Source organism: Natator depressus, chromosome 25 (genome assembly GCF_965152275.1).
Source record: "Natator depressus isolate rNatDep1 chromosome 25, rNatDep2.hap1, whole genome shotgun sequence".
Lineage (NCBI taxonomy): Eukaryota > Metazoa > Chordata > Testudines > Cheloniidae > Natator > Natator depressus.
In genome coordinates this window covers 12,422,507-12,435,177 of record NC_134258.1, presented here as the reverse complement: position 1 = coordinate 12,435,177, position 12,671 = coordinate 12,422,507, and the positions used below count along the sequence as shown (strand labels likewise).

Sequence of the window (12,671 nt, the reverse complement as noted above, 5' to 3'; positions counted from 1 at the left end):
TTTGACTTTCTTGTCCTGGGGGATCAAGTGTCAGTTCTGATTCTTTGCCCCTAGACCCCCCTTTTCAGCTGTGTACACAAAGGTGTGTATTTATTCCTCCCATTGCACAGATGGTTGCGCAGTGAGTCAGTGGCAGAGCTAGGAACAGAACCCAGGCATCCTGAACCTATCGCCACCCGTGCAAAGTCTGAATCCAAAACCAGACTTCGATGTGTCTCATCCAGCTGCCGTTCAAGGTGAACGTTCTGCATGGCTACTTTAGAGCCCAAATCCTGCATTTAGTATAATCATTCACAAATAATCAGCTCGGAGTTTAAGAGATGCTCAGTTTTGCGTGTCAATGTACACGCAAGAGCCTCTTACCCTTTGTGTTTTCCAATAACATTGTCAGTGGCAGTGGCAGGATTTAGACAAATTAGCTACCCCCCAGTCAGTCTGTATCGCTGACCCAGTCTCTGAGCTTCCAGAAGAGTCATCTTCTACTTCTACTTAAAGCTCTGAATAAATATCCGTAATCAACCTTGACTGTGAATGGAGATATAATTGTGTTTGTTTTACAGATGACTGGAAAATGTGTACCGACAGAATTTGTTGAAAAAAGACTGGATTTGCTTCTAATGCGAGTGTACACTTTATCTAGGGTGACCAGATGTCCCGATTTTATAGGGACAGTCCTGATTTTTGGGTCTTTTTCTTATATAGGCTCCTATTACCACCCACCCCCTGTCCCGATTTTTCACATTTGCTGTCTGGTCATCCTAACTTTATCCAATATAATCGTTTATGGAGGAGGAGCCAAAGACTATAGGCTGAGTTTTGGCCTGGCTATTGTGAGATGCTCCTGGGTCCAGGGCATTCCAGGGCCATCCTACCAGTGCAGAGGGCTCCCCTGGCTGGTGTGCTGCGGGCTCTATGCACACCCTGCTCTCAGCCCCTAGCTGAGGGACTGGATTGGGGGTTGTGACTGGACCAGTGTACTGCCCTGCAGCTGCTCTATTTCCCAGGGGCCAAGGGAAGCAAAGCATAAATAAGAGCAGCCTTGCGGCTGCTCTAACTTATTCCCAGGGCCTCCATAACCCCAGAATACAGTGAGCACAAAGATGGCTGAAAGCCATCCCTGCCCCAAGAGCAGGTCCAAAATAACTGCAAATCAGGCCTCATACATGAAGGGATGGCCACACCTCCAGCCTGGTTGGCCCCCTCCCCATCTAACACGGAAGCAAAGCACTCTATTCACCCCAGTTCCTGCACAGATGTAATTGAAGAGGTTCCCTGCACCTTTTCTCACCTGGGGCCACCTCTGGGTTTGGCATGTTGTACTCAATGCTGATCGAGAATACAGCTGCAATTGCTCATCTTACATCACTGAGATGTAGATATTTTAATTTTATACTTATATGACACTGAAAGCAGGATAAAAATCCACATTTTCCCCACCAATAATCAAACCAACATATGTGGGATTTAAGACCCCAATCCTGCAAGTCACATCAGGTAGACCCGGGACCCAGTTAGATCAGATTTCAGACTCAGGGCCTATCTTTTGTTCTTCACTGCAATATCCTTCAGCAATTAATTTTTACAGGGAATAAACTATTACCTCACTCCCTAGTTGGCCATTTTTTGTTCAATCCAGTCTGTCTTTAGAACTGATTTGTGCAATATTCTAAAGCCCTCCTCCCCTGCGCCTGATAAATATCACTTGTCTGTGCTCATTTGTCTGATAATGGCCTTGACACCCCGCTTTATGGATTCGCCCCCACCCCTCCTTTAAGCTGAGTGCTGTGATTCACTGTTTGATTAGAAGAAACTATTGGCTACAAATCAGTCTGCGGAAGGCGTTCTGCTCGGTCACTTTCAATGCACCAGAGGCAGCGTGGTACTAAGTGACAAATGCAGGTGGAGAATGGTTTTCTATCACCTCTGATTACACACAGTACTTGGCGTTTCAAGTTGTGAAAGGAAAAAAAAAGAGAGAGCGAAGCGAAGGACTGACAAGTACAGACAGGGGGGGATTTTTGGGAAGGAACAAAACTAATTTGATTGAAATCTGGATGTTTCAACTGCACCCACTTTTGAATAGCCCCCCCTCCCCCGTTGCTATTTCTCTCTAGTGGCTGCACTGGTATGTGCAGGCGAGGAGGTGACACAGCCGGCTCAGCGCCCTGGATTTGCAGTGGCAGAGTGGGCCGAAGAACGCTTCCACTGCTAGATAAATAAAACGTCCTTGATTGTAAGTTCTTTGGGGGTAGAGGCAGATTTTTGGTTCTGTGTCCGTGCAGCCCACAGTGCAACGGCTGGGAGCTCCTTGGTGCTGTCACAACACAAAGAAACACACAATGGTAAAATAAAAACAAAGGCTGGAGCAGGCTATCAATATCTCACTCTTACAAAGGCCGGTGTTACAAAGGCTTTAATGAAATCAAAGGACACTATCGGAAGGCTCTCAGATACTGCAGAGTTGAATGTGATATAAGGACGGTCACAGAACACAACAGATCTTCTTAGTTGTGCTGTTGTTTCAAAGCAGTGAGACGCAGATCTCAGAGATTCAGGAGCCAAACCAGCCATCAGCGTTACCCCAAAGAGCCACAGGAGTGTGAATTCAGTGTTTCCTTGTCTATCGTACAATATATTCGTGTTTAAACAGGATGGCAGGGGAAATATTTAGTTTATATACAATTATATACACATACAATTCTCACAGCAAAATGACTAAGCATTATTATTTTATCACCTACAATTGGTTAATAACATAGTGCAAGCATCCTGATGGGTTAATAACTTAGCTTCGTTAGTCATTAAATCACACAGCATTTTATTATCATATGCTGCAAAGAGCGGCAGGAGGCACTTGCCGCTCGCGAGCCGCAGTCTGCATATCCCTGGTTTATAGGAACAGAACCATTTCCCCCGCACTCAGCTCAGCAGACCTGAGCCTGCTGCGCACTCCAGCGAGCAGCTCTAGTGAGAACGACCCAGGTACGACCGGGAGGATTGTACATCTACTTTGCGCTGGGGGGAACAACTGTGTGTGTGAGGGGCAGCCTGATGGAGGACTGGGCCCTGGACCTGGCTTGTTGGGCCAAATCCTGAGACGGTGCTGAGCCCGGGCAACAACTCCCACGGACTCCACTGAGAGCTGTAGCTTCTCAACACATGGTCTGGGCTCTTTTCCCCTCGTCTCTCATCCCTGATGAGTTGTCGCCAAACCTCTCTATCCGCCCCCCTGCAGAAGGCAGAACACGTGTTTGGGGGGAATTAACCCCTTGACTGCCACTTCAGCAACCCACTTCTATATGCCTGAGTCCTCTCGTAATCCATAAAACCCCCTCAGAATACCCCTTGCCAGTGCACAGTTGATGTCAAGACTCTGCATCAGTCCTGCTCCCAGCTCCTCGTACGGGGGCTGTGTTGGGAATATGTATGGAGTGCAAAGCCCTACAGATGTTCTCTGCTTCCCACAGGGGCCCCTGGAAAACAACATAAGTTACAGCAGCCCTGAGACTGCTCTAATTTACACCAGGGTCTGGATGTTGCAAGAATACAGGAAACACAAAAGTATTTTAAAGCCCCCATAATCTCCCAACTCTACCCTCCAAGCACAGGAATGGAGTAACTGGGAATCGACCCCCAGTCTTTCACAAGAAGGGCAACTGACTCATGGAATGGAATCTCCACTGCGGCCAGCTATAGCCTTGTCTGTTATGATCCTTGAAGAGCCCTTGGAACGTAATGCAGATGGATTTTCAAGTTCAAGTATTAGCTTCACATGATCTGCCAGACAGTAAAACAACCTCCCAAAGTCTATAGAAATGAAATTTAAATTCAGTTCCCTTGGAACTCATTCATCCTGACTGCTGTGCTATTTTTCTCGGACAACGCATTAATAAAATCCACATGTCTGCGGTATTAATATCTGGCGACACAAAGCCAAGAGCTAACAGACACTCCACTTGTTCTTTACCTCTGGTTTTTACTGGCAACCTGGGGATTTTCCTCTGCCCTGCCAGGGTTTCTCATTAATACAGCATTCGAGCTGGGCAAAAGTTTTCAACCAAAACTTTTTGGGGGCAAAAATGCAGATTTGGGTCGATTGAAATACATCCTGAATTCATGTAGAATTTGCTGAATTGTTTTGGTCAGGAAACAAACAAAATTCTGAAGAAATCAAAATGTTTTGTTTTGATATTTTCAAAAGGGAATGAGTTGATTTGTCAAAAAAATTGCCTTCGATTTTACTTTTAGAAAACATTTTAAAAAGCTCAAAATCTACACAAAACATTTAGTTTGACCGGAAACTTTTTTGTTGTTGTTGCTTTTTGCCTGGCTGAAAAATTTTAAAAAATTCATTTTGGATCATCCTGAAATGATTTGGTGGACTCGATGACCTCCTGAGGTCTCTTCCAATCCTAATCTTCTATGATTTTCCCTCCAATTTTGCCAAACTGCCAGTGAACCGAAAAACCAGCTATTTGCACAGCTCTGTCTAGCAGGGCATCTGATCTGTGCTGCAGTTAAGAGCTTTGTTAGTGTTTCTATTAGAGACTGGGTCCTGTCCTGCTCCCAGGGAAGTCAACGGAATGGAATTTCTACCACAGCAATGGAATGGGGTCAAGCAGGGAAATCCTACGTCAGGATTTAGGCCCAGCAAAGCACTGAACGCAGCTACCTGCTAAATCAAGAGCAGCTGGAGACAACGGGCACTCTGCAAACCCTCATTCACGTGGGGGCAAAACTGATGCCCCATGCACACGGCCAGTGCAAAACCCATGCAATATCGATACCCTATTCTGAAGGCTTAAGTGGGGCTTGAAGGCTGCACGTCTTATACTGGCCCTGTGCATGGGGGGAGTGAATCACACCCATCACCAGTCCGGTGGCGAACTTCCCATTGATTTCAGTAGTGCAGGATTGGGCCTTAAATCAATGGGTTTAGTCACGTGAGTAAAGGCTACTTGTGTGTGTGAAAGACTGCTGGCTCAGGCTCCGGATATTGAAGAGCTATGAGTGAAAAAAAAGGAAAGAAATAGCCGAGCTTTTGCTCCAGTGACACGAAGGTATTTTGTCTGCAGCTGTGCAGAGCGCTGTTGTCTAAGGGCCTGATCCAAAGTCACCGGTGTCAGTAGGTGTTGACGCCAAAGGGTGTTGGATCAGGCCTTAACGTAGCCTGGTACCTTTGTGGATGGGCAGGGATATGAACTGAAACCTGACTGAGCTATTTCATTTCCAGTTCTCTACAGATGCCATTCTCAGGTATGTCTACGGTCCCCGTGACCGTAACATCAGAGCACCTCACAACCTGCCAATGCATTTACCCTCACAGCCCTCCGGGAGGCAGGGCCATGCTAATATCCCCATTTTACATATGGGAAACTGAGGCCGGGGGCGGTTAAGTGATTTGCCCAAGGTCACACAGAGAGTATGTGGCGGAGCAGGGAATTAAATTCAGGTCTTCTAAAGCTGAAGTTAGGTGCCCTAATCAGTGCACAATCCTACCTCAGTTGTTCCTGTCCCTTTCTACTCCTTGCGCATTTCTTGAGCCTCTTGAGCTCTCATAGCTGATAGCTGAGTAAAGCAAACAGATTTAAAAGCTCTTCTGTGCTTGTGGCCATGATAGGGTTCAACGGGTCACAAAGAAGAAAAAAGAATCAGGGGGGGGATTTTTGAAATATTTTGTTCCAAAATTGTGGGTTTTTCTGACCGTTTTCCAACTGGCAAAAGTTGGACATGTTCATGGAGCCAAGTCCAGTTTTCCAACCAGCTTTAAGCTGAAGGCTCCTAAATTTGGTCCTGAATTTACCTCGTAGCATCCAGTTATTGTAGATCCAGCCGCGGCCCAAAATCTCTCATTGTTTCTTCCCATGACCCAAATCCCACAATCCTCTGCAACCACAAAGGACCATGGAATATATGGTGCATCAAGAGATGAATTCTTTGGCCATTTTGTGGCGCATGGACCAAAAACAATAGGTGGAGAGCTACTGTTGTGGAGATATGAGATATGGTCCATTCTCATAGAATATGTCTACACAGCAATTAAACACCCACGTCTGGCCCAGGTCAGCTGACTCAGGCTTGTAGGGCTTGGGCTGTGGGTCTATAAAATTGCAGTGTAGACATTCAGGCTAGGGCAGGAGCCTGGGCTCTGGGACCCTCCCCCATTGCAGGATTTCGGAGCTCCAGCTCTAGCCTGAGCCCGAATGTCTACACTGCAATTTTATAGCCCCACAGCCCAAGCCCCTTGAGCCTAAGTCAGTTGACCCGGGCCAGCTGCCGGCGTTTTATTGCAGTGTGGAAACACCCAGAGAGTCTCATTTCGTTACACAACCCTAACCATAGCAGAGTTGTCTAAGGGTCTCAGCAAGGGTGACCTGAGCCCTGCTCTGGATTGTAATGGTCTCATCTTGAGAGACCTAGAGTGTTTGCTAACCCTACTGAGGCAATGAGGATTGTGGGTGCTCAGCACGTCTCTGGATCAGACCTTGACTATACAGCCTTGGCCCAAGACACTGGAGCCTTAGTCTGCTCACTTCCCCCATCCGTAGAAAGTTCTGTCCCCCAGGTAGATGTACAGGGCTCTGTAAGCACGGAGGGCCTGGTGCTCAGTGGTGTCAGGGATTCACAACCTCCTTTGACATCAGCATGCGAGTGCGTTAGGGAATCAGGCCCTGAGGATTGTTCTTAACCAATGGGAGCTGCAACAGCTAGACACAGCAGGGTACAGTGTTGCCACCCCCAAACATGCAAAAATTGCAAGCCCAGCCCTCCAGCCTCATGCATTTGGCTTACAAATTATGAGGGAAAAAAATCCTCTTTAGGATAATGATGATGTTTATGGTGCATTTATTCTATTTATTTATTTACTTCTGTTGCAGTAGCGTCCAGGAGCCCCATTCATGGACCAGAACCTCCCTGCACTAGGTGCTGTGCAAACACTAACCAGAAAGATGGCCCCAAGATTGTACGTTTGTCTTCTGGGTTCTGAGCCTTTAAGTTTCATGTTTACAAGCTTTTCTCTGCAGCCATGAGGGCTAGAAGCTTGTTTTGTTTAAATGGAAGCTGAGATTCTCACTTAATCACCTGAGTCCAGGAGCTGGCGCTTTTGGAAAAGCATCAAATATTGCAAGACTCATGATAAAATCAAGAGAGTCTGCGACACGTATTAAATTAAGGGTAGGTTTTTCATTTTACCTTCGCATTTCCTGCCTATGCTTCCATCAGACTTTTATGTTATATGGATATCTGCAATGCAAATAACTTACAATCGACTTCTAGAGCTGGTCCAGAAGGCTGAGACCACAGGAGGGCTTCAACATTCCAGCTCCAAACTCTCCTGAACTTTAAGGGAGAATCTGAACCAAGCTCCAGATCTGGGTTTTGCAAATTGCCCATTTCTTTGTAAGGGCCCAAACCAAGGGCCTGCTATTGGTCAGCAGGAGTCTTTCCACTGACTTCAGTGGGATCTGGGTCAGAAAAACTCTGTGTCTACTAACTTACACAAACACACCGGTCTCTCCCATCACTCTGTCTTCTCACCCTCTGCCCCGCCCCCTTCGTTCCATCTGTCTATTGAGTCACCTAGAACCTGATCTAAAGCCCACTGAAGTAAAGGGGAGCCTTTCCATTGACATCAAAGAGTCCTTTCCGTATTGAGAGCTCTCTGGGGCAGAGACTGTCTATGTTATTGGTTTGCACAGAGCCTAGCACCACAGAGCCTGAATCCCTGACTGAGCGGCCCCCTTATGTGCTACTGCAATGCAAATCAGAAATAATAAGAATAAGTGACCCTCGCTGGAGAAAACTATTGCTCAGAAAGACACATTCTAGGGTTTGAAGCGCAACATTTGGCTTACTTTAAAATCTCATTTTTCTCCAACATAGAGACGAGTCTGGAAATTTCACCCCTGGCTTGGTTTAGCGCAAGTCCCGACATACACACAGCAGGGCACGTGCCCTGCCCATTATGAAAGCACAGTTCCACGTTAGGACCGATCAGAAATAAGTCGCATGTCTGTTCACCGAATGAGCTCTCCACATCCGCTGAGTCATTAGCTTTATAGTCCAGACTGACAAGACAGCCAGTTAGCACCAGTTGCGATGGTGGACAAAAGCCCGGTAGGAGTTGGACTGAGACCCATCACGCTCATTGCACATCAGCCCCCAAGGACCGGACAGGAGTAACCACTTTTACAGAACTTCCTTTGCAAAATGGGGCAGATTCAAATCCGAAGCTCTGGTCCTTGTTATCAGTTCCTGAACTATCTGGTGCTTAAGGAAATAGAACGGCCACACTGGGTCAGGCCAATGGCCCATCTAACCCAGTATCCTGACTTCTGACAGTGGCCAGTGCCAGACGCTTCAAAGGGAATGAACAGACCAGGGCAATTTCAAATGATCCATCCCTTGTCGTCCAGCCCCAGCATCTGGCAGTCAGAGGCTTAGGGACACCAAGAGCATGGATTGCATCCCTGACTATCTTGGCTAATAGCCATTCATGGACCTATCCTCCATGAACTTATCTAGTTCTTTTTTGAACCCAGTTATAGTTTTGGCCGTCACAACATCCCCCGGCAAGGAGTTCCACAGGTTGACTGTGCGTTGTGTGAAAAAAATACTTCTTTGTGTTTGTTTCAAACCTGCTGCCTGTTAATTTCATTGGGTGACCCCTGGTTCTTGTGGTATGTGAAGGGGTAAATAACATGTCCTTATTCACTTTCTCCACCCCATTCATGATTTTATAGACCTCTCTCATATCCCCCTTTGTTGTCTCTTTTCCATGCTGAACAGTCCCAGTCTTATTAATCTCTCCTCATACAGAAGCTATTCCATGCCCTTAATTATTTTTGTTGATCTTCTCTGTATCTTTTCCAATTCCAATATATATTTTTTGAGATGGGTGACCAGAACTGCACGCAGTATTCAAGGTGTGGGCATACCATGGATTTATATAGTGGTGTTATGGTATTTACTGTTTTATTATCTACCCCTTTCCTAATGGTTTGTGGAAGTGGAAGGAGAAAAAGAGGGCCTGAATGCAGCCATCTTGGTTAACTTAGAGACAAAGCAAGGGGAGGGAGGACTTGTGCAAGTAAGAATGACTGCAAGAGATGCTGGGTTTTTTGTTTTTTTTTAAATAAGCAGAATATATACAAAAACCCATGTATAAACAGAAACTAACCATTGATGTATGTAACGGGAGAGTATAAATACTTGTCTTTAAACTGCTTGCTTTTGAAGATCTGCCTAAGGACGGGGGAGCCCCTGTCCGACCGCAGTCTTCCCTTGCAATTGCTCGTAATAAAGTGTCTCTGACTTGTTGCTGACAAACGCGGAGTGAGGACTTGTTTTCTTCCACAGGTTCCCGACATTCTGTTCACTTTTTTGACTGCCGCTGCACACTGAGTGGATGTTTTCAGAGAACTATCCACAATGACTCCAAGATCTCTTTCTTGAGTGGTCGCAAGACCCCATCATTTTGTATGTATAGTTGGGATTATGTTTTCCAGTGTGCATTACATTGCATTTATCAACAATGAATTTAATCCTGCATTTTGTTGCCCCGTCACCCAGTTTTGTGAGATCCCTTTGTCACTCTTCGCAGTCAGCTTTGGACTTAACTAACTTGAGTAATTTTGTATCGTCTGCAAACTTTGCCACCTCCCTGTTTACCCCTTTTTATAGAGAGGAGGCACTGCTCCGCCTGGTGAATCGTGGTAGAGCTCATTTCTTGATATGCCTAAATCACTCCTGGGCCAGAAGAAGGGGTGAGAGGGGGAATAATCTGAACATAAATCAACAGCCATTAAAGCCACTCTACCCTTTACAGGATCAGGCTCCAGAGGAGGAAAGGCCCAGTCCTATAAACCCTGAACCAAACTGCCCCATCACCTACCAGATATAATCCTGGTTCTGGGGCTGATTTGCATGACCTAATGAAAACAATTCGCCCCTCTCTCCCATCCATTGGGAGACCCTCTCCACATTTCACTCCAGGCTCTTGATCTGCCCATCACGTGCACTTGAGCCCCAACTCCAAGAAGCACCGTTATGAGCAAGAAACGCAAAGCCCACACACGTCACGAATCAAATCCCGATAACCTCAAACCGTTACCTTCCCAGTTCCAGGCCCATGGTGTAGAAGTCCTCCAGGGCAGTGTTGCGGTGGGACCCGTCAATCCAGTACTCCGCTCCGGGTTTGGAGGTAGGCATGCTTAGGGGCCTCAGAAAGGAATTTCCTGCTGGACGCGGGACAGAGATTGCCGTGACTTCCCACCCTCCCCACCTATTCCAGTGTCAAACATGCAGATGGACTAAAAAGCAGTTCTCAGGATTCTCTGGTGGAATAAAATTATATCCGCAAATCTCTGTCCTGACAGACCTGCACACTGGGCTTAGTCAGATTGATTCCTCCCTCCTGTGGTTTTCATGATGCCTCTGCACACCCCTTATTTTTTCTGCCCCTCCATGTCTTTTCAATGCCAAAAGCTGATTTTCATAGACTCTGCCAGCAATACTAACTGAGGCAGGGATCTCCCTCCACGCACATAAGGAGAGACAGCAAATAGTCCTGCACATTGAGGATGGTCACTTCAGGAGATTTGTGTCTTGGTATTTTTCTCAGGAGATGGCAGAAATCAAGACATCAGTGGTGTCCTCTATTTCTGGAACATGCTTCCTTCTGCCGGTGGCTTGCATCATCCTGAATCCTTTCAGCTAGTTGCTCTTTGTAACTTGATTAATATTCATTTTGATTTCATTACTGAACGTAACCGCAGAGAAGGAATCGCTGCATATTGAAGCATCTGTCCCTGATTCAATGTTTGCTCTTTAAAGTTCCAAACATTTTGGGTTAGTTGGCAAGAAAGACACCCCCACCTCTGATTGCACCTTCACTTCTGTTCTACTACGGTTCTGCTTCTTTGACCCAGTACTCAAGGCCCATGTTGCAAATTGCCCCAAACTGGCTGGGCCATCCCAGAGCAACTCCCAGATTTGCAATCTTGGAAGATTTCCGATATGCGCTGATCCGCTGAAATTTGCAGCTTGTGATCCCAGCCCTCTTGGCTATGGAAAATCCCAGGATTTCACGTTTCAGATTCCTCCCTCATCCGCAAAGGGAAGGCTAGGGAGACGCAGGCAGTTTTGCATCTGTGCAAGCAATTCAGCACGGCATTCAAAAATCAGCGCATGGGTTTCTCTCTTGCTGTGTCATTCTTGTGGGGCTCGAGGAAGGCATAACACCACGCCCGGCAGCTGCAGCATACAAGTGACCTTTACGAGAAACACCAACGATTTCTAGCCCCTCCTTTCTAAGTGGCTCTCTTGTGCCACCAAATGGCTCTTTGCTCTCACTGCAATCTCCTGCCCAGCACAAAAAACCCTGCCTGACAGCTGGTTCCTTAAATAACCCCAGTCATTTTACCCAGTGCCTTCATATTAATAGTATATATCATAGGAACAAATAGAGACCTCCCCACCTCCAAGATCTGAGCCCCATGATGAGTTTACGGAGGCTGGGGGAAAGGAAGGATTCTTATGCCACATTTACAGATAATACCTAGCTCTGATTCAGCACTTTTCATCAATCTTTTGCTCTTTATGCAACGAAATAATATGTAGAAACCACACAACCACACAGGCACAGTCCCAATAACCATGTTCACTAGCTACACATCCGTGGTCTAGCTGCATACACATACGGCTGCTCGGGCTGGTTTGTAAAGCATGGAACACAGTGGGCACCACAAGAGGGCTCACACACTATTTAAAGGGGGATTTCTAATTCCTCTACACTGTAAAAACTGAGGTTCAGGGAGCTTAAGGGTGAGTTTTGCAAAAGCACTCAGGATTAACCAACCTCTGCACCCACTGAAGTCAGTGATAGAAGCCTCATTGGTTGCAATGGGAGGAGAGCTAGGCCTTTTGAAAACCCCCAGCCCCCGTGAGCTGTCCCAGGGTCTCAAGATGTGGCGGAGTCAGGAATTAAACAAAGATCTGTAGCCACCTGCATGGAACTTGGAGAGAGGAGCCCAGGTTGCAGGAGGGAAGTGTTTGGAAGAGGCACCGGGAGGCCAGTCTGCGTGCACAGGGCTAGTGTGCCAGCTGCAGTGTCTCAGCAAATAGTTCTGTTACTAAACAACCAGCTGAGTTGCCAAGCATGGAGTCCTTTTATGTTCTGACCATGCAGGCCGTGCCTCAAACAAGATCAAATGCATCCTTGGCTGGTGCCCTAAGCACAAAACTGTCCTTCCAATCCAGTCCCAACCCCACCCAGCTGGGCTGTGACTTTCACCCAGCCAATAGCCAAGCACCCCTAGGATGGGCAGGCTTGGCTTGTAAATGGGTCCTGGGCTTAGCCGGAGGGCGACGGAGACTTTAAGGCCTGATGCTGAGGGGAGCTGAGCCCCTTGACTTCCGTGGGTGTTGCAGATGCTCAGCAAATCTTGGATCCAGGCCAAATTTATCCATCAACACACTGAGTTCTCCAGGAGAAGTGTCCACATAGAGGGAGCACGGGTTCTAGTGATTAGAGCACCGGCCTGGATGTCAAGGAATCTGGGTTCTATGCCTGACTCTGACATCTACTTGCTCTGTGACCTCAGGCAAGTTACAGTGCCTCTCCATGCCTCAGTTTCCCCACCTGCAATAGGCTAATAACACCTCCCTGT

General features: G+C 46.9%; 1 protein-coding gene across 1 annotated transcript in view; it reads right to left on the bottom strand.

Moving 5' to 3' along the window:
* LOC141977656 (calcium/calmodulin-dependent protein kinase type IV-like) overlaps nucleotides 1-11,287 on the bottom strand; it is a 44,932-nt gene extending 33,645 nt beyond the window's left edge. Inside the window, exon 1 of the mRNA XM_074939202.1 lies at nucleotides 10,115-11,287. Within this exon, the coding sequence (XP_074795303.1) occupies nucleotides 10,115-10,212 (98 nt within the window). The 5' untranslated portion in view covers nucleotides 10,213-11,287. The remainder of the gene's footprint in view (nucleotides 1-10,114) is intronic.
* Between the last annotated feature and the right edge of the window lie 1,384 nt (nucleotides 11,288-12,671).